General features: G+C 33.7%; 1 protein-coding gene and 1 pseudogene across 2 annotated transcripts; both read right to left on the reverse strand.

The window, feature by feature from the left end:
• Positions 3,645-9,813, reverse strand: LOC18598498 (annotated as a pseudogene).
• On the reverse strand, positions 10,946-25,049 carry LOC18598500 (beta-glucosidase 42). Of its 2 annotated transcripts, none has more exons than XM_018121873.1 (13): positions 24,719-25,049; positions 23,357-23,423; positions 23,159-23,217; positions 22,682-22,757; positions 17,779-17,853; positions 17,619-17,706; positions 15,680-15,905; positions 14,742-14,857; positions 12,823-13,037; positions 12,712-12,734; positions 12,500-12,602; positions 12,024-12,132; positions 10,946-11,371 (listed from the first exon to the last, which is right to left on the reverse strand). In XM_018121873.1, the coding sequence occupies exons 1-13, from the start codon at positions 24,815-24,817 to the stop codon at positions 11,176-11,178; spliced, it is 1,452 nt and encodes a 483-aa protein (XP_017977362.1). In that variant the 5' UTR covers positions 24,818-25,049; the 3' UTR covers positions 10,946-11,175. The 2 variants fall into 2 exon arrangements, with proteins under 2 accessions (XP_017977362.1, XP_017977361.1); XM_018121872.1 differs by having other exon boundaries at positions 12,712-12,746; positions 24,719-25,048.

The following is a 27,046-nucleotide window of genomic DNA, read 5'->3' on the forward strand; positions in this document are numbered from 1 at the left end:
CATCAAAAGCACCTTTTAGAGCCTCGATACTTTTCCAGAAGAAACAGGATGGGAGTTTACGATTATGTGTGGATTATCGGGCTTTGAATAAAGTCACAGTTAAGAATAAATATCCTATCCCTCTTATAATAGATCTCTTTGACCAGCTAAGTTGTGCAAAGTACTTCTCCAAACTAGATTTGAGATCGGGTTATCATCAAGTAAGAGTGGTCGAGGGAGATGAGCTAAAAACCACCTGCGTAACGTAGTATGGAGCATTTGAATTTCTCATTATGCCTTTTGGACTAACCAATGCTCTTATTACCTTTTGCACAATAATGAACTAGGTGTTTCATGATTATCTGGACAAGTTCGTGGTGATCTACTTAGATGATATTATGGTGTATAGCTCAACTTTAGAGGAGCATAAATGGCACTTGCAACAAGTCTTCCAAAGGCTACGCGATCACCAATTATATGTAAAAAGGGAGAAATATGCATTCGTACAAACCCGAATCTGATTTTTGGGCCACATAATTAAACAAGTGCACATCCGAATGGACATGTAGAAAGTAAAGGCTATCAAAGAATGGGCTACCCCTAAGAATACAACTAAGCTTCGTTCTTTCTTAAGGCTAGCCAATTATTATCGGAGATTTATGGAAAGGTATTCAAAAAGAACAACAGCACTGATAAAATTGCTGAAAAAGGGACAAAAGTGGAACTAGACGTCACAATGCCAAAAAGCCTTTGAAAATTTGAAGGACACGACGATGACTGATCTTGTGTTATCACTCCTTGATATTGGAAAGCCTTTCGAGGTATAGACGGATGCATCAGACTTTGCCCTTGGATGAGTGTTGTTACAAGAAGGACACCTGGTTGCATTCGAAAGTCAAAAGTTGAATGAAGTTGAAAAGAGATACATGGCGCAGGAGAAAGAACTACTTGTAGTGATTCATTGTTTACGAGCCTGGCGATACTACTTACTAGGATCATAATTCGTAGTTAAGATCGACAATATAGTCGTAACTCACTTCTTTTCAGAGCCAAAACTTACAGCTAAACAAGCAAGGTGGCAAGAGTTTCTAGCCTAGTTTGATTTCTCCTTTGAGCATAAGGTGGGAAAAACGAACCGTGTAGTAGATGCCTTCAGTAGAAAGGTCGAATTTGCAGCTCTAAGGGTGACCGTGCCAATGACAGCCAGTAGAATGACCACAAATATCCGTAACTTGATTAAGGATAATTTGTATCGAGACTGCCAAGCAATGGCCATTAGGAAGTTGGTGGATAGCGAAAAGTCGAAATACTTTTGGGCAGAAACTGGACTCCTACTAACGAAGGGACCCCGCATATTTCTTCCAAGAGTGGGAAACATAGGCAGAAATTAATGCAGGAATGCCACGACACTTCTTAGGCAAGACATCCAGATTGGCAACAAGTTGTTGCACTACTAAAACAAAGTTATTATTGGCCTCATATGCGACAAGATGTGATGGATTATATGAAGACATACCTTCATTTGCCAACAATACAAAGTAGATAGACAAAAACCAACGGGAATGCTCGAACCTCTACCCGTGCCAACCAAATCGTGGATCTTTAAACTTTATTGTAGGGCTTCCTAAAATGAGGGATTTGAAAGCTATCTTGGTAGTGGTGGATCAATTTTCCAAGTATGCAACATTCATTCCCGTACAAAAGTTTGGCTCTGCAGAAGAAACAGCTTGAAAGATTTTTTAACATGTGGTAAAATATTGGGGTGTTCCGAAGAGCATAATCAGCGATAGAGATCTAAGGTTTACCAGCTTTTTCTGAAATGAGCTATTCAAGCTATTGGGGTCAAAACTCAACATCTCTTCTAGTTATCACCCACAAATAGATGGTCAAATAAAATGCTTCAATGGATTATTGGAAGAATATTTGCAACATTTTGTACAAGCGAACCAGAAAAATTGGCTCAACCTACTCGATGTGGCTCAACTATGTTTCAACTCACAAAAGAGTTCAACCACCAATAAAACCCCTTTCGAGGTCGTCACTAGACAACATCCTAAACTTCCTTATACCTCAGTAGAATCGTATACCGAGAAGAGTCCACGAGCATTTAACTTTGCTAAGGAGTGGAGGCAAAATACTGAAATTGCTAGAGCTTATTTAGAGAAAGCCTCCAATCGGATGAAAAAGTAGGCAAATAGAGGTCGAAGAGAGAAACACTTTAAGGTAGGAGACCTAGTGCTGGTGAAGTTGGCACCCAAACAACTTTGATTCCTAAAGAAGAGAGATCGAATACTAGTATAGAAGTATGAAAGTCCTGTACCGGTGGTAGCCAAGGTGGGGATGACTTCCTACAAGATTTATCCACCCAAGTGGATGAAGGTACACACCATGTTTCACATCAACAATCTAAAGTCGTTCCATGCAAATCTAGCATATGCAAGTAGGAGTCGAGCCACAAGAGCTGCCAACATTACCAAGCCACCATCATGGCATTGAGTGGAGGAGATTTTGGCAAGGAGGACAACGACAATCAATTGAAGATCGACATAAGAGTACTTGGTGCAATGGAAAGGTTTGGGGTCAGATGAGATCACCTGGGAAAAGGAAGTCGACCTCCACGCCTTCAAGTAAAAGATTGAAGAGTTTCAAGCCAACCAGTCAATGAAGACGTTGACATGTAAGGGAAATGTCCCTCTTTCAAACAATGTAATGGCTTGTGGTAACACCTCCAAAAATACTTGTTAATTCTTTAGGGAGAAAGACCCTTTAGGAAAAAAATGTCCTTATTTCAAGCATTATAATGGCTACTGGTAGATTTCTTGTAAAATCTAGTAAACTCTTTATAGAGGTGAGCAGTCGATGGATTGTTGGGTTGCCTCACTGGTAAAGGTATGTTTGTAGCGATTCATCTAGGGCTGCCCCTATGGCCCGACAATGGCGTGTCTTAGTCCCTTTGTAATTAATTTCATATTAATAAAATATTTTTCCTTTTTTTGACTAAATGGTTGCATATATGGCATTCAATATGCCTTTTGATTTTGATGAGGGTTCTCTTAGTCTGATTTCTTGTTTTTATTAATGTTGGATCAGACATAACCGAGTATTGACTGACTTGCATGGAAGCGTCCACTCAACTGTCGCATGGACTATCGTGTACTTAGGCGAAAGAGCATAGTTCGTGATAGTTGGTAAGCGGACTCTGAGTACTAGCAATGTGCCACTAAGGACAATGGACCCTTGTTGAAGTGGGGAAGGATGTCACTATCCTCGCGTGATGTGAATCCCACATTATCGAGGTAATGCTCCCAACGAGTAAGCCACAAAGTCTCACATCGAAGAGCAACTCTTAACGAGGAGTAAGGGTGGATGTCATGGTCCTAGAGAGGGAAGCCATGAATCCCACATTGGCTATGTACTAGAGTGATACTGGGAATATAAGGGTTCACACCACCTTTAACCTGTAAGGTATCTTTTATGGGATAAAATCGTGAAGCCAGTGGGCCAAAGTGGATAATACCTCACAGGGGTTGGTGTGGATCGTGACACCAGGCGTTGCATGTAGAATTGTAGGAGCAAATAAAATCAAGTAAACAATGGTGGAGTATATGTATCCCATCCCATTTCAAGGAAAATTTCACTAGCAAAAGTAGTTTCAGCACTCAAATTCAAACTACCCCACTCTCTGATGAAATGAACTTAGGTTTCCTCTTAACCCACTTGCTTCAATCATTGGATGATGGAAATGATCACAATTACACAGCACAAGTCCACAATCGTTTCTCAACATCGTGCAGCTTCTGCTTCAATGACATGCAAGATCTTTCAAACACAATTTCCCCACTTCTCAACAACCTCATAGTTGATGATTTGTAGACATGAGCATCAATTACCCGGTAACCTGCAAGCCTTACATCCCCACCCTTTGCCTTGCTCTTTCCTATAAACTCAAAGATAAACAACACCTCAGCCTCCCAGCTATTTGAGTTTCAAAACTGCCAAGGGCCTTGTCCACTATCATATTGCCAATGTGTTGAGCTTTATGAAGTTGTAAAGGAACTAAGAGAAGAAAGCGGACAGAAATTTGAATAAAAGAACAAAGAATGAAAAGCTTTTCTAGAAATATGATTTTCCCTCTCACCAATTCAAATTACATTTCAGTTTTTATACAAGATTTTGAAAAACTAAAACAATCGAGCTTAGATCTAGCTTCGGGATGAGAATACAAAAACATAGGATCTAAAACAAATAGCACAGATACCAAGCATAGGTTCTTGTGCACTTACAATGGTAACAATAACAGAAAATTAAAGTAACTATTAAGCTGGAAGAGAAACTAAAATCAAAATGATACTTGGACAAAGAGTTTTGAACACTAAAAGTAAAACAACATAGTTGTATGTCGTGTAACACGAAACAAGTAATTAGACTTATTCCAACGACTCTTTATCATGCATTTAAGACTATCCGTACTGGCAGTGATGAAATGACACTATTTTGCCTCAACACACTTTCTTCCATAACAGCTTTTATCTAGATTTTAATCACTTTTCAAACACATAGACATCGAAAAGGTGATCTACAACAAGATACATCTCAATCTGTAAGCAATACAAAAAAAAAAATAGGTTCAACAAAGTTCTCATTCTAGTGCTTATACAATACAATGACATCAATTGTTTGTACACCCAAAAAAAACTAAAATAAAATTTTTCTCATGCTTTTCCACAAGGTAAAACTAGTAAGAGAATAAAGATCAAGATGGAGATTGTATGATATGGGAGGTTAGCACCTTTATGTCGGCTTGAGTGGCTGCCATACTAATAGAACTAGGTGGACTTTCAACATTGAATCCAATGCATGCACCACATGCCAGCTAGGTCCACATCAAATTGAGAGATACGCCCCACCCCAACATGGACTATATTCACGAAAACCTGGATGTGAAATTGGAGAAATGTTTCAATAACAATGCACAACAACATGAGAGAACAAATAGGATTAGTTTCAATGGGCAATACCAATGAACAGCATCACTTCTTTTTTTATTTTCCTTTTCATTTTCAAAACCAAAAAAATTTTACAACATAGTGAGGCCAAAAGCCAATGCTTCAATAATTCTGCATATACGACTTCTTGTAAAAATTGCTTATCAAAAAGGACTACCTGTACCATTTGTGTAGGATACCCAACAAATATCAACAACCAAGGCCTCAGGGTTAAAACCCCAAAAACAAGGCCAAAATTACATTTAGATAACATATTTGACTTTCACACATACTTAGGGACTATTTAAAGTTTTCAACATATCTGTTGACAACCTGGACAGTGCCCTGTACATCTGTTTTTACAATTATTAGTATTTCAACCTTTTGAGGCACCTCTTCTGATTACTCCAAAGCTTCAGCTCTTCCATTGCTAATCTTCAATAGTCTGTCTTTCTCAAATTTCTTTTTCCTAGCTACACTAAGCATTCTAGCTCGCTCCTTAGATTGCACAACAACAATATCATCACCAGCCATTGGAAGCCCTTTCAAACCCTCAATCTCAACTAGCGTTACAGGTGTTGCCCGCTGTATCATTTTCCCCACCATATCTCTGATAGCTCTTATTCTACCCCACTTTAAGCCCACAACCACATGTTTCCCACATACCAAAGTCCCTGCTTTTATTATTGCAGTGGCTAATCAACCCCGCCCTTTGTCAAGTCTGGCCTCCACAACATAAGCTTGAGCAAGTTAATCGAGGCGTGCTTTAAGATTCATCATCTCATCCTGCAATAGCAAAGCCTCCTCTAAGTTATCCAATCCAGTTTTCTTTATTACTGAAACTTCAACCACCTGAACATCTCCACCTATCTCCTCCATCAGCAAACCCTTTGAAGCAAGCTATACTTTTACTTTCTTGGGTAGTTGGTTTATCACATTTATTAACTACAACCACAATTGGTACATTAGCTACCTTTGCATGGGCCATGGCTTCAAGAGTCTGGGGTATCACTCTAGCATTAGCAACTACAACTAACACAACTATACCTGTGATTGCTGCACCTCTTGCTGGCATTGCACTAAATGCAGCATGACCAAGGGTGTCAAGGAATGTAATTGATTGCCCTGATGGCATGCAAACAACAAAATCAACAAGATGTTGAGTTATGCCACTAGCTTCTTTGGCTGCCACTGATGTTTGATGTAGAGCATCTAAAAGAGAAGTTTTACCATGGTTGACGTGGCCCATGACTGTCACAATAGGTGGTCGTGAGAGAATTCTTGCACCTTCATTGGCATGTATCCTCTTGACACTAGCTCCAACTTCCTGCAAAATCACAAAGAAGTCTTTAAGATGTCCCAAAGCAGCCTTTAACATGACATATTAGGATGAGCCCAAGTCAAAAGGTAAGGATTAGAAAGAGACAGAGAGAGACTCAATAACTAAAAGCAAATACGACCACAACGTTAGATCATATGTCATTCAACAAACATCACTAATTAGTATTAGCTTTGATATCGGTGAGAGATTACTAAATGTGCTTGAATATCTTTTTCTAACAAACTGATATATTACTTATTGTGCTTATCATGCTTTGCAAATTATGCTTATTGTATGTCTATCTTCCTCTTTGATATAACAAAATAGGGAAGAGATATTGAGAAAATTTGAATTTTCAACAAGGAATATTTGATCTTTAAAGTTTTGAACCTTGCAACTATTTAGGGGGAGTACTTTACAAGCAAATTTTGCTCAAGGTTTTTGACATACAAAAAAGAGAGATTATTAGTTTAAATAGCTTGAAAATGATCAAAATTTCTTATCTAAGTGATTTTTGAATAACTTGAGTGATCCTCGAATGCTTTTGATATGTTTTTATGTTTCCTTACTTGATGAACATTTGAAGTTCTTTTGTGAAAGGAAACATCAATTCTTGCAAAATGGAATACTTAACAAGTTTCGAGGAGCCCAAGAATTGATTCCAATAGTTGAGAAGTTGATTCTTGCAAGTCTGGGTGCATAAGGAACCAATATCTGGAAAGGAAAAAATTGATTCTCAATCAATAAGAACTTATATCTAAAGAGATAAGAATTAATTCTCAAACAAAAAAAAATTGGCTTCTCAGACAAAAAGAGCTGACTTCGTAATAATGAAAAATCAATTCTTTGAAAGCATAAAGCTCTAGACCAAAGAAGAATTGATATCTGAGCAGTGAAGAATCAATTCTCAAACTCCAAATCATCCCCAACGACTATAAACTTTTTCAAATATAAAAGGGACTTCTCCAACACATTTTGGGAGAGAGAATAGTAGAGAAAAAGATCATTAGATCAAGAATCAAATGAGATAAAGAATAAGAGGAAAAAGAGAAAAAAATCAAGTTAGAACCAACCATTCGTATTCTTCAAAAGAGCTGGAGAGCTGCCTTGGAGCTTCAAATTCCTTATGCTTTCGCTCATATAATTTACAATCATATTTAGCTCTTTCAAACTCTTCCTCCATTGTACTTACTAAGAAAAACCCACCTTCTATAGGTATCATTGCTTTGATTTTTACAGCGAGAAAGGTTATGCCTAAGCTTTCAAAAGGCAATGTTATAAAAAGGTTACACTTGATCCTTGAAAAGACAAGAGGTAATGCCTGATCCTTACAAAGGCAAGGGGTTATGCTTGCTCATGTGAAAAGGCATTGTGTGGATTATGCTTGCTCCAACATGAAAAGGCATTGCGAGGGTTGTACTTCAGCCCGTGGAAAGGCACTGTTGTAAAGGTTATACTTGAGCCTTAAAAAGTATTTTTCATAATAGATTAAAAATTCCTTTGTGAGCCAAGGAAGAGGATGCAGGGGCCAGTGTTGAACCTCTGTAAATGATTTGTGTCCTTACTCTAAAACTTCTACATTTTCTCTTTACTCTTAACTACTTCTTACTTGTCCATTTTACCTGACTGTGAAAAGATTTGAACATTTATTTTGGAACTTGCTTTTTCTTCAACTCAATCTTCAAATCACTTTTGACTCACTTTGAGATACTTATGCTTTTTACTTTGGTTTGAAGAGTTCTAAAAATCTGCACTTACCATTGTTTTATTCTTTGATTTACTCCTTAGATTACTTTACACTTTTGACTTAGATTACTTTACATTTTTTACTTATGCATTTCACTTTGAAGAGTTTTGAGAATCTGTTTTCAACTTACTTGCTCATTTGGTTTCCAAATTTTTTGACATGTTTTAAAATTAGAGCAAAATTTGGGAATTCTCCTTCTTCTTAAGCTTGTGCTTTTATCATGAAAATGTTTTAGAAATTTGATTACAGCCCACTTACTCTTCAACTTTATACTTGAGCATTCTTACTTCCCCTTAAAGACTATTGAAAATTTGGTTTTAGCTTGTTTGTTCATTTTTTTTTTCTTGGTTTGTAAGAGAAAACAAATTTAAAAAACTTGTCATCAAGCTTCAAAGTTCGATTTGTTAGAAAGAAATTTTGGAAATCCAATTCACCCCCTCCCTCTTGGATATTGTCCTTATTATTATTAAACTAACACATTCGTAACATTTTCAAAACTTATGATTTGGTTTAATATAGTTGAGTCTTTTTATTTATTTATTTATTTAGTAAAAATCAAACAGTTTTTTACTTCCTATAACACTTATGCATTAAGTTTTTCAAATTCTATTTTATTTTCTTTACAATACTTTTAGAATAACTCCTATTCGAATTGCACTTCTTACCAAAACTCTAATCATTGGTACTATTATCATTTTGTTTTAAGCACTTACTCTAGGAAAAAATTTAGAAAAAATTTTTTAAATCAAGGTTCATATGATCTTTTTTAAAAATGATTATATGAAAAATAATTTTAAAAATTAAAACCAATAAACTGATAGAATTCAATGAAAAGATCAGTAATATATAAAAAGGTTAATTAAAAATATTATCTATATAAAAAAATTGATAATTACTTATTGAAAAGTGGAAACTTTGTCCTAATTTTTAATAAAAATATCTATTTAAATAAAGTACCAAAATTTATTTAAATTTTTTCAAAACTTGTACACTTGATTTAACAAAAAATTTTAATTTGAATGTAATCATTTTTAAAGGAAAACCTCACTAAACTTTATGTGAGGAACTTTACCTACTTCTTGCCTCTTACTTTGGTCCTATGATGTAAACCCTCTTTACACATATATGTTACCTCATATATTCTTTAAAGGCTTTGTATTGCATATTATGTATATTTGCGATTGGAAATTTTTACTAATTACGCCCTTATATTTATAATTTGTACGGTATATATTTTGAATTTGCTATAGACTTTTTTAAAAAAGACAAAGGTAAGCTTTTATTATTAACAAAAAGTAATAAGCTGGAAGAAAACTTATTTGCTTATTAAAAACATAAAAAGAAAAAGAAAGAAACCCCATAGCATTTAATGACAACTAGATTTGAGGATGTCCAGCTCTCTTGCACTGGAGCATTTCATCTCTATGCACCCTATCGGTTGGAGGAGTTTGACTTCCGCTACGACACGTCTCCTCCCACGTTCCAATTCCTTATTCTACTCTTCAAACTATCCATGTGCAATGGCCATGACATTGCATTATTCTCAAGTTGTCTGTCCAAGACATTGCATTTTCCGAGTCACTCTTGATCCACAAATTAAACAATTGACACTTCAAAAGCTTACAAAACTAATAAAGGCTTCTCCGATAATTAAAATTAAAGTCGTCAATACCAATCGACTTTGAGAACATCACCTTAATCAAACCTTTACCATCACGCAAATTTCCTCCACCCGAGCTTCCAGAGGCTGCGCTGTCAACATTAAACTTGAGCAATCCCATTGGTGGACCTGCCGATATTAATTCTAGTCTTGCCTTCTTACGTACCTGAAGGAATCTGGACGCTCGTCATGCTTTGAATTATATCTCCAGTCGAATCGGGGCCATTTTGCTTTCATCCAAAATGCAATTCTCAATTTAATAAGATCATATAATTTATGCATATCCCAATCAACGTAATTAAAATTAATTTATATCCCTTGAAATTTTCAAATTTGTTTTTAATATTCTTATATAAAAAATTAAAAATGCTAACGTTAAATCAAAAATATATTTTTCTGACTTTTAATGTAAATGTACGAGAATAAGAATAAAATACATAAAATTGATATTAGTATTCTTAAAATATTGTATAACAGTTATAGTAACAAGTCATATTAGATAAATTACGAATATTACAAATGTTGACGTAAATGTATAATAATAAAGATAAAAATACTTATAGTGGAGATTAACTTTTTTAAAATCTTGAGTAAATTTATATGAACAAAAGTAAAAACTCATATCACACACACTGAAACAATCAATATTTAACCTTTTAAATAAACGTAACTAAAATTAATTTCTATTCTCTCCAATTCACTTCAAATGTTCTCACAAAAAATTTGAAAGTGTTAATTTTAAGATGAGATTTTTTTTATTTTAACGTAAATATATGAAAATATAAAAAGATATAATATTGAAATAAACATCATTAAAATATAAATGAGAATGTATATGAATAAAAGTAAAACATTAAAATTCTAAAAAAATGATGTTTAGTTTTTAATATTTTAAAATAATATTTAATTTAAATAAGTTTGCTTAAAATCTTGACGTTCATTTATAATAATAATAATAATAACTATTCTTTTACTTGTGGAAATATAACATTTACGAATGAATTAACATTTTCAATTAAAATTCTGAATTATAACATCTAACGTCATGTCATATAATATTAAAGTTAATGTAATGAATTTAACTTAAGATTTTAATATCATATAATATTATATTTAAATGCTAATGTTAATGTTAATGTAAAAAATTATTTTTATATTTTAACATCAAAAGAATGAAATTAAAGATAAAAATTACTTAACATTTAGCATAAAACAAATAAAATTATACATTACACACATAGGTAATGTTTGCCTGTTTAACAAGGTTTTTATTTTTTTTTTTATTCTATTATTTGACCTCACAGGTAATGTTTAACAAGTATTTATTATTATTAGTCCATCATTTGACCTTACAGTAAGATCAGCCTTACTGTAGCCATTGCCTATCATGCACCAATGATGATCAAGCTCTATAAAATACAGACACAACATCAGACAGGGTCTATATAGCCAACAACTTGAGCACTGTTTTGTTATTTTGAGTTTAGTCTTCTTTGCCACTTTTCTTCTCACCACCTTTCAAGAAGCGTGAGAACCAATAGGCAGAAGATTTCGGATGTCGAGTGAGACCATTCTTATAATCCACATAAACCAAACCAAAGCGCTTGGTGTAGCCTTGAGCCCACTCAAAGTTGTCCAATAGTGACCATGCAAAGTATCCCCTCACATCAGCTCCATCCCTGTACATGCAAATATAATGAACTTAATTGTGTTTTCTTCCATTCAGCATAACCCACCCACAAGTAATATATATTCAACACTGAATGCACTTCACTGGGGTAAGCAGCACTGGACTTTGAAAAAATTGTTAAATTTATATGCTATGATGAATATATTATGTTTATTTACATCGACCCCATTAAAATAGAATAAAATTCTAAAAGAAGATGGTCCATTAGAAAATTCCATCTATCTTTACCTACAACAATCATCCAAACATGAGAACTCAATCCCAGCACTTGTATAGAAATCTTGAACACTAGGAATTTGTAATGTTGGTGGCTTTCCATTAGTTTCTGCATTACCCTTTTATTTAATCTTTCAAAAAGATTTGGGGTTGAAAAAGCATTTCTTTCTAGGGTGGTATGTATTCTGTTTTGGTACATAAGTAGACCCATTAGCTCTTGAGGTACATAATGGGAAGCACTGAGGTAGCCCTATCCTGCCCCATATAAATCCCAATCCACCCATCTCTATATTTGAATTAAACACGTTCAAGATGAAATCTATAAATTCCAATCCCCTTGCGGACTTCTAGGGTATTAGTTTATGCAACTTTAAAATGTTTACACATTTGCATATGATATAAGAATTAAAAGTGGACTAACTCACTTGATTGCCTGAGCAACCGCTGCAAGGTATCCCTTAAAATAACGAACTCTTAATTTGTCATCAAGAATCTCATGGAGAGGCAAACTCCTGTTCTCTTCATCATCCATCCCTGTCAAATTTGAGACAGCAAAAGATTCAGGTTAAATGAAGTAACCCAATATTGTTTAATCACAAGGATAGCCCAAGATTGTAATTTTATACGCTGAAGAACTGGCTACAGAAGGTTCTCCACTGGCCTGTCAACTGACTGAACTAGAAATATACCCTAATCTATGAGGTAGCCAGAACATCTCATAAGGAATCTCCCTTGTTAAAATTAGAATGGCTTCCAGCAGTATAAAAGTGATTTTAATATGGGGTGTCACCAAATAAAATATCATGGCAAGTACACCTGCATGTGTGAAAACGAGACGCAAAAACAAAATAGAAACAATATATTGATTATCAACTCAATTCTTAAAGTCTTGCTTGCATACCATTCTCTGTGACATATATTGGGAGATTACTATACGTTTGTGCTATGTAATTGAGAACCTTCCGGATGCCCCAAGGGACAACGTAAAGCCATTCTGATGCTGCCTGCCATGCTTAAAAACTTTTAGCATATAAAAAATGAGCCTAAAGAGAGAAAAGTTTGAGTTTTTTCATAAAATATACATGCACAACAAAGAGACAGAAAAGTTCGCACCTTTTCACCAATCTTCTCGCCCCCTTCCCATTCAACTAACAATTAGTAAGAACATTAGTATACAAGCACACGCAGATACACACAAACACGCACACACAGAGAGATTATTACCAGTTCTCTCCATCTCTTGTGCTCGATAGAAAAAACTTTCTTCAGAACCATTGTTTACATGAGCAATAAACCTTGATGTATAATGATTAAGGCCAATAAAGTCCAATGAGTTTCCAAGCAATTCTTTTTCTTCCTGAGAGAACTTGGGAAGTCGATCTCCTATTCTTTCACGCATAACTGCAGGATAGTCACCATAATATAACGGGCACATGTACCTGTAGCAGAATTAGTAATGTAAATTAGGTCAAAAGATTCTCTAGAAGGAAAGAGAGAGAGAGAGAGTATATTGTAGTTAGGATGTATTTAGATCAATGGGTTAGCTTGGACTTAATGTACATAGAATGTTTAAAATATTTGAGTTGTAAAAGACAAACAAATCTTTTCTGAACACTGCCTGCATTTATAATTGCTCAGTGACCTTCTTACCATTAACAACATCTATCTAAGTATCCTCAACTACCCCACACACAAGAGATTCATTTCTCAAAACATTATATATTTTACATAAAAATTTCTCCCATACAAGAACAAAAAAAGGAGGGAAGATTTTCCATTTACATTAGTGAGTAACAGTTGCATCAGTCATGAAATGATTTTTCTAGAGCTAATAACTTAGAAAGTAGATGAGAGCTTCACAAAATGATCATGTAGCACCCTATCTTTTTATGGGTTGAACACTTACACTTGAGGGGCACATGAGAAAGTTCACTGAAGAAAAGTTAAAGGCAATTGACTTACACAAGAGGACATCCTGTGCTGGTCAGATAGTGGTTTTAATAATAGTATAGATGATGGAAATAATTAAAAAGATTAATTACATATTTCGTACTTGAACTATAGCAAAATTGTCGATTTGATATCTTAAGAAAAATATTTGCAATTAAATACTCACACTATGCTTCCGTTCATCAATTTGCACCTTTGACTAACTCTGTTAGTTAAATATGTGACTTGTCCAAATAGAAGGGACAATAATGTGCCACATCATTTTCTTTTTTTAAAAAATTTTTCTAAATTTTTTTAATATTTGGATTTAAATAATAAAAATTCAAAAAAATAAGAAAAATAAAAAATCTAGAAAAAAATAAAAAAACAAAAAAAATCTGGCAGAGAGAAAAAATGGGGGAGAGAAAGGAAAGAGATGCAAAGTGGGGAAAGGAAGAGGCAAAGAGAGAAGGTAGAGGGGAAGGCCGGGCTGGGGTGATCTGGCTATTTCGGGCCAGCCCAACCAGCCCCCCTTGCCCTCCCCTGTCTCCTACCTTCTCTCTATCTCTTCCCTCTCTTTCCCTCTCCCCAATTTACCTCTCATCTCTTTTTTATGAAATTTTTAGTATTTTTTTAGGTTTTTATGGAATTTACCTTTTCTAAAACTTTTTGTTATGTTGGATTTTTTAATTCAAAAGTAAAGAAAATTTAGAAAACAATAAAAAAATGAAAAGAAAAAAAATGACATGACATTTTTCAGACACATGGCACACTCTGTTTAGGTTTTTTGGACATGTCATCCATTTGACTTATCGGAATGAAAGTTGGGGATTTTAATTGTGAATTTTTTTTTTCTTCAAGTGCGAAATTGACAATTGCCAATTTCACTATAGTTTGGGTGCCAAATATGTAAATAACCCTAAATAAAAAATAAAGTTACTAGTTTAACAGGTTAAGTTATTATCTTAAGATTTCATGCGTATCTATGTCTGAGCAAGATAGAGAGAATATATAGTCAAAAAGCGAAATACACAACTTTCATAGATCAAATTTGAGATTTCATCAAGTGAATTTAAGCAAAACCAAAAAATTCCAATGAAAGAGATTTCATTTCACCAACTATAAGCTCTCCCCCTTATATATATGGTTGCGTGCATTAAATATGATCAACTTGTCATCTGAAGAGAAAAAACATTAAACATAAGAAGTAATACCATCCAAACTGAAAATCAAGGCGCCTTGCTGCAGCAGATTTATCTTCAATTTTATCTGAATTAGCCTCTGCCCATTCACAATCTAGCACCAACCCAATTTGTCCCCCTTGCTTATCCTGATAGCACAGCAGTAGCAAAAAGAATGTTATTCTTGTCGTTATACAGATAAGAGTTTTATTTCACAGAAAAATACAAATGACAATCTTACTGATGATCAAAACAAGAAAATAAAAATATAAGGCTCGAAAAATAATTTTTAATATGCCCCGATTATAAATATTTCCCTTCATTTGGAGACCCTTAGAGAAAGGACAAGATGACCAAATGAGATGGCTGTAATTACGAAGATAGTTTCGGCAAGCCTTACACCACACTTAGAATTTAAATACATAACTTTGGTTGAGCTCAGTAAAAAAATTAAAATTGAGAGTTTGAAGCTATTGTATTTACAAATTACAACAGGTTGTATTTCATGTGGAATAGTAATCAGTATGAAAATTATGTTTAACTGCTTAGCTGATGTCACCACTATCAAGATGTATATGCCTTTCGAACCTATATAAGTAGGAATAAGGATAAATCCATAACTTACTGTTGGCACTCAAACATCTAATACCTTTGGAAATTAAAAAGAAAAAACAATGGTCAACAACACTAACTCAAAAGTTTGCTACATTAGATACCAAGCTAACCTATTCTCTTTCAATGGCAAAAGGTTGGTTTTTCCAGCAAAAGAGAATGAAGAAAGGAAATCAAGAAGAACAAAGATTTGTCCAATGAATTCCTTTGTAGGTCAAGCAACTCTTCTGTTTTAGTAGTTTGTTTGAAGATAGAAGAGTTCAAGATGAACTGCAACACATGACCAATTATGTCTATTCAGGATGATGGATGTTTATGGGCTCCCTAGATCTTTTCTAGATCTGTTCACTATACAGTACCTTGTACTTGCTTCTGTATATTGAAACAGCCGTTGCATGGGCCAAGATCTGATGGTGTGCAGCCAAGTATGGTTCTGCTGATGAACCTTCACATCTTCCAGGAGCAAATATCCCAGTATCATACCCATTCACTGCAGTTTGGAGAGGTTCATTTATAGTGATCCAATTCTTTACTCTATCACCAAAGTGTGCAAAGCAAGTATCTGCATAGATGGCGAAGTATTTTCTGGACAAAGGCCAAGCAGAAGCCATATCAAAGTTAGTAATACAACATGTTATTAGCTTCATAAGTCTTATAGGGTGACACTTAAATGGATTTAGCAACAGATTTTTACCGATGTAAAGAGAGAAATTAGAAGCATATGATACAAATGATTTATAATTACTATGTTCTAACCCTGGAAGGCCTAAGCAACATCTGTGATTTTTATGCACCTTTCTCTATGTTATGCTACAATAAAGTAAAAGAAAAAAAGATCTATAAATTAAAAAAAAAATAAGAATAAGAAGAATACGCCCTCAATGGCCCCCATGCCCCCCAATCCCCCCTGCAAATAAAAAAGGATGGGGGTGGGATAACAGCATAATATGAATATGGACCTGATCTCCAACCTGAGAAGAATATTTCCAGTGATATCACTGGGACTTTGTGTTAGGATTACCCATGAAGCTTTATTAGTATCTTCTACATTTGACATGGACAATACAGGAAAGTTGTTCCTAAGCACGCTATAAATTACAGCTCCAAAGGCAGGAGCTAAACTGGGAGATCTATAATTGAATAACAGAGTTAATAGTAAAACCTGCACTAGACTGGCAAAGAAGGATAAAAGCAAAAAATTAGGGTATCATTTATTTTAAGAATTTTACTAGATTATTACAAGAAACTTTAACAGGATTATCTTATCACTTGCAGTAAGCTAGAAGCTTTTTTATGGTTCCAAAGATGGATTAACGTAAAGAACAACTTAAGACAGAGAAATTAATCCAACTGTCTTCAACTTGAGACAGGTGGATTGGAATGTTTACTACAGAAAATCTTTACATCAGAACTCCATTTGGATTTCATTTTTTTTTTTTTTGAACAATAAAGGAGAAAGGTTGATGCTGCAGACTGGAAAACGTGAAATATGGCAAAAAGCAATTTTTGCAAGGATTATTAAGGGGACAAATAAAGTAGTATAACAGTATTAAAAGGTATTGTTGGTTTAGTCTTGCTAGAAACATAGTGGCATCTCAATGGAAGAGCAGGGTAGGCTTAAATTTTTCAACATCAATAGAATTATTTCTACAACAAATCTTGCTAGAAACATAGTGGCATCTAAATTGAAGAGCAGAGTAGGCTTAAATTTTTCAACATCAATAGAATTATTTCTACAACAAATCTTCCCTGAAAATCAAATGAAACAGTTCCTATTTTTTTCAATGTCTCATAGAATTGTGTTGTATTGGTGTTAGTGACCAAAAGGTTGCTTATAGAATGTAAGTATCTTCTTGAATTCCATTCTTACTATTTTCTTGGTACATCAGCTTTTACTGGTATCACCATTTAGCTGCAAACAAACAAACATGCATTGATATGTATTAAAGGATATTCATGCATTTGGAACAATTTACAGCTTCATACCACTTTATTGTAGGAAGCAATATATCCTAGGTTCAGTATGTTTCCCATGATCATTAGATGCCAAACCACAAAATTCTGCAGCTTCTATGGGCTGAGAATGCTCAAAGGAAGATAGAAGTGGGTCAAATGCAAGAAACATTAGGCAATCAAAGAATTGTATCATGATGAAAGCTTGTATGTACTACTGACTAGACAAATATACAGCTTAGTACGCTGGTGTTGTCAACAAACTATAAGTAGGCAAGATACATATAATTTGGCACTCAACTTCCCACAAACAATCAAATAATTCACTAAAGACATAATACTTACACAATTTGCTTATTTAACCACCCTCCAATTGATTCATGAAGATGCAGAGGGAGATCCCAATGGTACAAAGTTACATAAGGCTGAATACCTGCACCAATGAAGTTCTTTAATATATGTTATGATCAAATATAGAAGGGATCAAGTAGAAATAGTTCCATACCTTTTTCAAGAAGAGCATCAATGAGATTGTTATAGAAGGTAATTCCTTCATCATTGACTCTGGTTCCCAAACCATCTACAAAAACAACGTAAACCAGAATAATGATTTCATTTGTCACCCAAATCAAGCTAGGCAGCTCTATAAATTAAAAGCAAAAAAAGGGCATTGACAACTTTTCTACTGCTCTTCAATGCAAATGAAGTGGCCCAGGGGACATGATTTGGTCTTACATGCACATGGCAGGTGAAAATAAGAAGCTACATCCTAGATCATCTAAAATTATATTATTAAAAGAAGTAATATTGACGATGTTACACTCGCTTATTCATAAAGGAACAGAAATTAGGGGACAAAGGGAGTTGGAGAAACGTTAAATAAGGAAAACAGCCAAGCAACAAACAAAGAAAGAATCAAAAAGGATAAAGCTACATAATAAGTCAGTGAACCTAAGTATTTTTAGGAAAAGGATAAATCATCTGGCCATTTAATTTCTTCACTTTGAAGGAATGGAAAACATCATTACTACAGTGCATTCATTGTGCACTCTTTCATCGTCATAATTGAGAACATAGTCTCGCTAATTAAAGGGCATAAAGAATATAACAAGTTTCCTTTCTAGACAAATTACTGGTTCCTCTTGATTCTCATATATGCTTACATGACTGCTGAAGACATGAACAATTAGCACACAAACTAAGGAACATACACGTCGTCTGATAAGAAAGTAGATGAAACAAAAAAGAAAACGAGTGAGACAGAGACAGAATAATTCCTCGGCATATCCTTCAATTACTCATTTCTTAGTTGCACGACAACACTAGTTTTATCATCTAGTCACCAAGAAACTAATGATTACTTGGAATGTGCCAACGCTGCCTGTATCATATAAATATTTAAATATTTAGGCAATCCTTTTCCATTGAATCTATATTATACACACACCTAATGCTGAGCCCAAAAATAGCTGACTTCTTTTAGGTGGCATTTTGATATTGGTGGTTGAGCCACATTACCAGGATTTTAATAAATGGGAATGGCATTCCCGTGTTTGGTAAGGAACATCACTCGGAATATTACCTTACTATAAGAATGTCCTCCCCAGGATCAATGGGAATGTGATTCCCATTGAAAATGGATGGAATGTAACTTTCCCATTGCTTGGTAAAGTTACAATTTTTTGGGTCCTTGCTGCAGCTTGTTGCTGCCTTTTTTTCTCAATCATATCTCACTGGGTTCTCGCCTGTTCTTCTACTTAAGTATTACATAGTTCTCGTACTAATTTTTATTCAATAAATCTTTATTTCTTGTTTTTGAATTTAAATCAAATTCTAATTAGATTGGAATTGGGTTTAGGGTTTTAAATCAATTTATAATCTTGATTTTACATACAAATCAATTACTAATTAAATTGGAATTGGTTTAGGGTTTCAAGTCAGTTCTTGTACACTTTTTTTCTTTTTTTTCTTTCTTCTTTTCTGTTGATATTTAAATTTGAGAGGTCGAGAATGATGAAAATTCATTGATGTCAGGGTTTTCTATAAATTGATTGATTAATTAATTATATCTTTTCTATGGGTTTTCTTTGAATTGGTGTCTGGTGTATCTGCTTTTAATTTGGCAATGCAACGTTTCTCTTAGGATGAATCCTTCATTAGCTGTTGGCATTGCATAGCACTCTTATCAAATTCTTGTAAAGTTCAGGGTCTTGCCCCGAGACTTCTAGTACCTCAAATGTTGTGACTGAAACAAAGTTAGATAATTATGATTGAAAACCTATTAGCTACATGTATTTAAACAAATTCATCAATTAATTTGAATAAAAGATTATCCAGGTTTAAGTAAAAGGTTTAGCACCTACAACATTGACAGATGACTGTTAGTTCAGAGATAGTTATGCTACTTGGATTAACATATTCTGTTTTTGTCATCCAGTAGTTCCATCTACTGTTTTCATTTCATAATTTATATTCATATGGCTTCTTTTTGTTATATTAAAACTTTTATGAAAATTGGGCAAGAACGTTTGTTAAAATGTATATTATGGTTTTTGCAATTAAGTTATATATTGGATAAGTGTTAGGCTAAGAGGAAATATCTAGATTTTTTGGCAGATTATGAATAAGGATAAGTCAGCTATAGTTCCATTTCCATAGTCAAACTTTTTTACTACTTGGTTTTATTTTATATGATCTCATAAAATCCCTTAAGAAATGAAGTACTATACTACACTCATATCCCCTTTTGATGTTTCTTAATATAATAAAGTGAATTCAGAAAAATTATACTTCAAAAGTTAAACTATTGTAATAAAAACTTCAAATACTGCTAAAGGTCACTTGAGTATCTAGAGTGATAAATTACAAGGTTTGAGGTCTTAGATATATGCACTTGCCACTCCATAAGATCTGGTGCTACTGACATGGATGGGGTAGTGCTGAATTCAAGTCTGAAAGTAATTCCTTCCTACAGTGGACCTGCTAGATGAAGATTGTTAATTTTGACTCAAATCAAAATTTTGATTCCTTTATGCAGGTTGGCATACGTAATTTTGGATAGCACTCATTCCCTTCATTGTAAGTGATCCAAATAAACACCATATTTATAGTGTCTTATACATTTTTAAGTAATTTTGTTCTCCCTTCTTTTCCCTCTTTGCATATATGTTTAAGCAATTAAACTACCTACATGCTCAAATCAGGTAGGTGGCCTACAGAAAACCTTGTAGGTTAGAGAAGATATTTAGCATTTGACAATTGTTTTCCTTTGGGCAACTTTTACTTGCTATTGGCACCAAGTTGGAGCATATATTCACACAATTAATTGGCCCAAGAGGTAGCTGAGAGACATATAGTGGTCAAAGTGGAATTGATAGTTAGTCCCAGTGACACGTCGAAGATTAATTTCTTCTGCATAATGTCAGATGAATTCAATAAACTTTATCTGAAGGTTGTGCTTAGTGGCTAAGAATAAAGCAATTACAATGGACAAGTGGTTATTAGTTATTAGCACCATTGTGACTATTTTGGATCAGTATTATCTACAACCTTTATACTTAATGTTGGTGTTTGAAGATTATTTGGTGTTGGAAGTAAGTTTGGTGTTATTTTAATTTTAACTTTAGAGCAATTACAATGGCCATTTTTCTTTGTAATGTTCATGCATACGAAGCAGCAAACAATTCATGTTCTTGTTCATTTTTGAAAGCTCTTTCAAGTGCAATATTTCTTTCCTAGTAAACTCCTGTCTTAGGTTCTGAACGAGTAACAAGCTAAGTCTTTAGCTGGCTTAGGTCTCAATTGCTGGTTGCATGTTAATGTGACAAGATATAGCTGGTTGCATGTCAGTATCAAAGACTCAATGTAAATGTTGTATCATTTTCATATGTTGTGTACATTGAAATATTCACATTGTTATTATAACCATTTTATAGTTGGAAGGTATCCTTAAATATTAAGTCAAGTTATGGTTAGATGTCAACTTTAAAGAATTATTTGATTCTTTGGGTTTCTCAATTGCAGTTTCAATAGTTTCCTCTAGTCATTACAAGAAAAACAATAGTAATTAGTATTCACATATTTAATTATACGCAAGTAATTATTACAAAATAATTAGTTTTAATAGTTCTAGGCATTATTACAAAAACAAAGTTTTAATAGTTCTAAGCATTATTACACAAAAAGAAAAATTTATAATAGTTCTAGGCGTTCTTACAAAAAAAATACAAATTTTTAGTAACTTCACATATTTCAAAATTTAAATCATTATTATTCAAAAATTATTATATTCTTGTCATGAATTTATTACTTTAAGGGATAAACTTTGAAAACATAAAAACTTTCGTTAAAAAGCATGCAAGTGTATTACACTTTATATTTTCATACACAAAGTAATTTTGTAAATTAACACCACATTCCCTGTAAAGTGCTTCTAAACAAAATGCTGCAAATCTTTCCTATATATTAATAAGCTCTTTTCCATATATTACCAACATTGTTTGTTTTCTTCCCAACAATCACTTTCCCGACAATTACATTCTATTGGAATGTTGCAATGGTAAAGCACCAATGCAACCTTAGTTAGAAACCTAACTTGGTATTTCCTCTTTGTAACAATGCAGACATCACATCGTTTGCCATGGAAACCCTGATTTTTCCATGTGCCATAATATTATGAAGTATGCATCATGATAACAAAGATCAAATGTGAATTCCAATCAAAGAATAATTCATTATAATGAAGGCTTCAAAACCTAACTGAAATAAACCCTCTCCTAAATTGCCTGTTGTAAATTCTGCCAATCATACTTCCAAGTTCCTACAGATTCTTCCCATCAAAATGCCTACCAAAACGTTTCTACTGTGTTTCTTGAGGCTAGATTAAATAAAATGAAAATTTTAATATTTAAGAAGGATTTTAGAACCTAGCAATACTTCTTCAATTTAGTTCAGCAAAGTGACAGGGTTATCTATCATGATGTCTAGAGGAATCAATACTGAAATTGTGTCCAGACATGAGTAAGGAATTACTAATTCTTACATACCCAGGAATTTAGGTAAAAAAGGAAAGAAAAAGAAAACACCCAGGGATTTAGGTGAAAAAAAAAAAACTTACATACGACAGCAACATATATAAACCTACCCATCAGGTCTTTCTTGTATCCCAGATCCAAAGTAAGGTATTTGCATAAAAATAAACTATGTCAATCCTTCTAATTCAACTACAATTCATATCTAGAGAAGACTTAATGAAATAGGGGAAAGGAATTAACACAAAAGTGCTTTATTCTACTATAGGTATAATTTAATATTATAATAAAACAGAATCAGTCATTAAACATGTACAAGAATAAATAAATTAAAAAAAATTGAAAAAGTAAAATTAAGGCATTCACTTGAAGGCATACCTGGGAAGATACGAGACCATGATATGGAGAACCTATAAGCATCAAATCCAAACTTGGATATAAGGTCAACATCTTCCTGTATAGAATGAACAAAATCTGAAAACTGAAATCTAAAAGATCAAAGTGAACAAACGTCTATTATATTATAATATAGAAAAATCTGATAATTGTTCTAATGAAAACAGTTCAAACAAACTTTTGAACCCAAAGCCTCCATTACTCTCATGTGCATAAACAATTGTCCAGATGATTATAATTTCAAACTAAGTTATAATTTCAACAAAAATGAGCTTGGTTCAAAAGACCATTCCTGATTTTTTTTTTTTATCAAAGAACCCGTCCCAAGTACAATAAGGGCATAGAATCTCATGAATTCACTTAATAATCAAATCAAATTTAAAATTACAAAATTTTAACATCTTATAGTGAATAAGTAAAAAATACAGCATAGACATGGCTAATCATAGTATTACCCACCTTGTATCGATGATAATGATCAACTGCCACATCTCCTGTGCTTCCATCAACAATTTTTCCTAGAAAGACAAACAGAGTTTCCCAACAAAGGTCAAAACAAAATTCACCATATCAAGCCAAATAGTGAAGCAAGATTTTGTCAATTTCTTCTTTCCTTTATTATATGTAGTAGTTGTTTTATAAGAGAAAGACGCATACCTTCAGTGCGTGAAAAAGAATCCCATATGCTAGCACCCCTGCTGCCCTCGTTGCAGGCTCCTTCAATCTGAAAACATGCAACAAGAAGCCAAAATCAAAATTGTCAAAGTGTTGCAGTATTTATAACGTGCCCAGCTAATGATAACGCTAACAGTCCTGTAAGATGTTGCTAAAATGAAAATACTATTTTTGTACCATTTCACTGAACTACATTTTAAGTACTTTTGTTTTGAAAAAGAACAAAAACAAAAAATTGATTCCTCCTTGCATCTCTACTTCATATAATGTCCTTAGAAGCACAAATCCTTTTTAACCTCTATTAACATACAACAAAATTTCACCTCCCCCAAAGACAATATAATAGTAATGATAGTAATGAAAGCGTAAAACTCTACAAGTCTTATAACTGCATTTCTCTGACTCTTTATTTCATAAATTTGCCAAAGGGACTAGTCAATATAAATGGACATGCTTATTTCTTTCAGAACCCTCACATTAACTGTGGAGGCAGATTTGATTAATGTCAAGGATCACAGCAGGGTTATGATCTTCTAGCTAATTCTTCAGAAGTTTCGATTTCCTTTTCTCTTCCATTAACGAGAACTAATTTTAAATCAATAATAGTTCACCAACCCAGATATGTGGATTTAACAGATAAATACATACATTTAAAAGAAACAAAAGCTGGAAGCTTAGAAAGTACATTTTAACATACAGGTGTAAGAACTTACCGGAAAAATTGAAAAGCCTAGAGCTTAATTCTCGAATAATAAAAGACAAGAGAATCCAAAAAAGCACATAAAAGGATGCCAAAACAAAAGGAAAAAAATGCTGTTTGGGAAACAATTGTAAGCATTGCTTAATAACAAGTCAAAATGGAAGCAAAACGCAGTAAAGGATGTGAATTTGTTACTGACACACTAAGGGAAAAAGTGGGTCATCGCATGAAACCCCAAAGACAGGGATGAAATCAACAAAGGAATAATGGTAGAAAACTACAAAATGATCATCTCAGAGGTAGCCCCATATATTCAAGGTTATTAATTAATAGTTTTAAGCATTAAATTTCATGTAAAACATTATTTTAGAAAAGGAAAATGGAGGAAAAACAAACCAGTCCGAAAAGAGGAGAAGTGATTAAGGAAGCTATTGAAATTCTCAAACAGATAAAACCCAAAGTTGGGAAGCAGCCATATTGCCCAGATCTTATTTGAAGAGATTGCACTGAAACTGAATGCACGCATGCAACAACCATTTTTGTTTTTTATACATAAAATAAATAAAGTCAAATACCGATCAAATAAATAAATAACTAAGCAAATCGAAAGAACGGGGAACACAATAATATATATATATATATACCTGATATGCAGAAGTGGCAACCCCAAACACGAAGCTGGGAGAGAAGTCAGCTCTGCAGACTTCTTCCCCATTTTCCACTAACAGTTCCTTCTTCGCCATTTTCGGTGTTATTTTACCCTCTCAACGGATTTGCTTATTCTATACTAGACATTGGAGGACCTGAGGCTGAGGTGTGGTTATACTGACCTCATAAAGTGGATCGCCCACACTGTGCCTGCTCCATCTCACATCAACTTATTTACTGACTTGTTTTCGACATTTTACATTTAACTTTTTATATTTATTTCTATACACGCATGCTGATTCTTTCCTCTCGCATCCTTCTGTTCAACTTTTCCTTGGCTTTTTCTTTTGAAGTGTTCCAAAATTATTCTTTTTTACGTTTAATACCTTTTTTTCTCTGTCTTACAAAAATAATTCTTTTACTTTTCGGCCCTAAAAACCATAAAATTACTAATTTAATTTAATCAAATATAATTTTAGTTAAAAAGACACCAAAGTTAAAATTTTTTTAAAAAAATTTCGTGAAAGTTAAATAAAAATAACAGAAGATAAAACAAAGGGAGTAACATAATAATGATATAGTAATAATTCTTTTTTCTTATTTTCTTAAGAAATTTATAAAATAATTAAAATTATTTAGTTGTTATCGCACTATATCAAGGGAATAACTCACTTTGGCATCACAGATGGAGTTGGTAATTGGGTGGATCGGATCGGACTTTGATTTGGGTCAAGTCATTACAAATCCAAATAAATTCATGCCAATTTTGAGTTTGATCATTTTTAATTCAAGTCATTTTATGCTCACATCATTTCAAGTCATTTCGAATTTAAATTATTAATTTTTAAAATCAAAATAAATTAAATTTAAACGTATTATTTATATTCAAATTATTTTAAATTCAAGTCGTTTTAAGTTAAGATTCAAATTATTTTAATTTGACCCATTTTATGTTAAATCATTTTTGTATTCAATATGTTTCAAATTTGAATAGTTTTTTAATTCAAGTCTTTTGAATTAGAAATTATAATTTATGGTCTCACCAAGATCTAAATTTTTTGTTTATCAAATTCGTTACTTTGTTTTTCTCTCTATTAGTATGATATCTTTTTGTTGTTTTAAGCTTCATTGCAGTTGCAGAATGAACCCATGTTCAAGACATCCTCCTCAAGCCCAAGTCCTTTAATCCAATGTACCTAACTTGACCAATTTTGTTTTCCTTCTATATTTAATAAGTAAAAAATTTCTGTTTTGAATGCCTAAAATTGATCCATATATATTCATCTTATAAAAATATGCCTAAAATTAAGACATGTATTCATCTTGTTGAAAGGTTATCAGTACAATATAAGTTGGAAAATTGACTTGCTTCCATTGCAAGCTAACTCAAGATATTATGGGGGATTTTTTTTTAACCATTAAAAATAACATGTTTTTGTAAATATTTCTCAGGATAATTTTAATTGTTTTTAGCCACCAAAATAGATTTTGGGACAAAAATACCTTTAATGAGTCATCTTCGTTAGCGTGCACTCTCAAACATGCGAAAAATGGGAGAAAAAAATAAATATGCAAAGATTGGTTGTGCAAAATACCTTTTTTTTTTTTACGAAGGTTGTGCAAAATAAAATAATATTGCATGAGATGTGTTTTCAAAGATTTGGGACACGACATTTAGATAATAGGAGAAGAGAGATATTAAATCGAAGGAGGAATCGGTCGTCATGAATGGAAAGCTTGACTAATGATGTGAAACTAGAAATCCTTGATACAGTGGTGAATTGAAATGAGAAAGATGTGAATCCAAAGCAGAAAATGGTCCTGCTATAGCAAACCATATGTGAGACGACTGTCGCAAGGTAGGGTTTAGAGTTTGTGAAACGTCATGTTGGGAATGTGTGACATGGCTATGACACGGCACAGCTCAAAGTTGGTGAGACGCCATGGAGGGAATCTGTGAGACGCTAGAGTTAAGAGTTGGTGACACGCCATGGAGGGAATCTGTGACACGCCAGCGTTCAAAGTTGGTGAGACACCATGGAGGGAATCTGTGACACGCTAGAGTTAAGAGTTGGTGACACGACATGGAGAGAATTTGTGACACACTAGCGTTCAGAGTTGGTGAGACGCCATGGAGGGAAATTATGACACGCCAGAGTTCAGAGTTGGTGACACGCCATGATCATGGTTTAGAGTGTGTGACACGGCATTGCTTGAAAAACTAACGCCATGATCATGGTTTAGAGTGTGTGACACGATATTGCTTGAAAAACTAACACGCCATGGTCATGGTTTAGAATGTGTGACATGCCAATGCTTGAGCA

The sequence above is a fragment of the Theobroma cacao genome, chromosome 5 (genome assembly GCF_000208745.1).
Source record: "Theobroma cacao cultivar B97-61/B2 chromosome 5, Criollo_cocoa_genome_V2, whole genome shotgun sequence".
Taxonomy (NCBI): domain Eukaryota; kingdom Viridiplantae; phylum Streptophyta; class Magnoliopsida; order Malvales; family Malvaceae; genus Theobroma; species Theobroma cacao.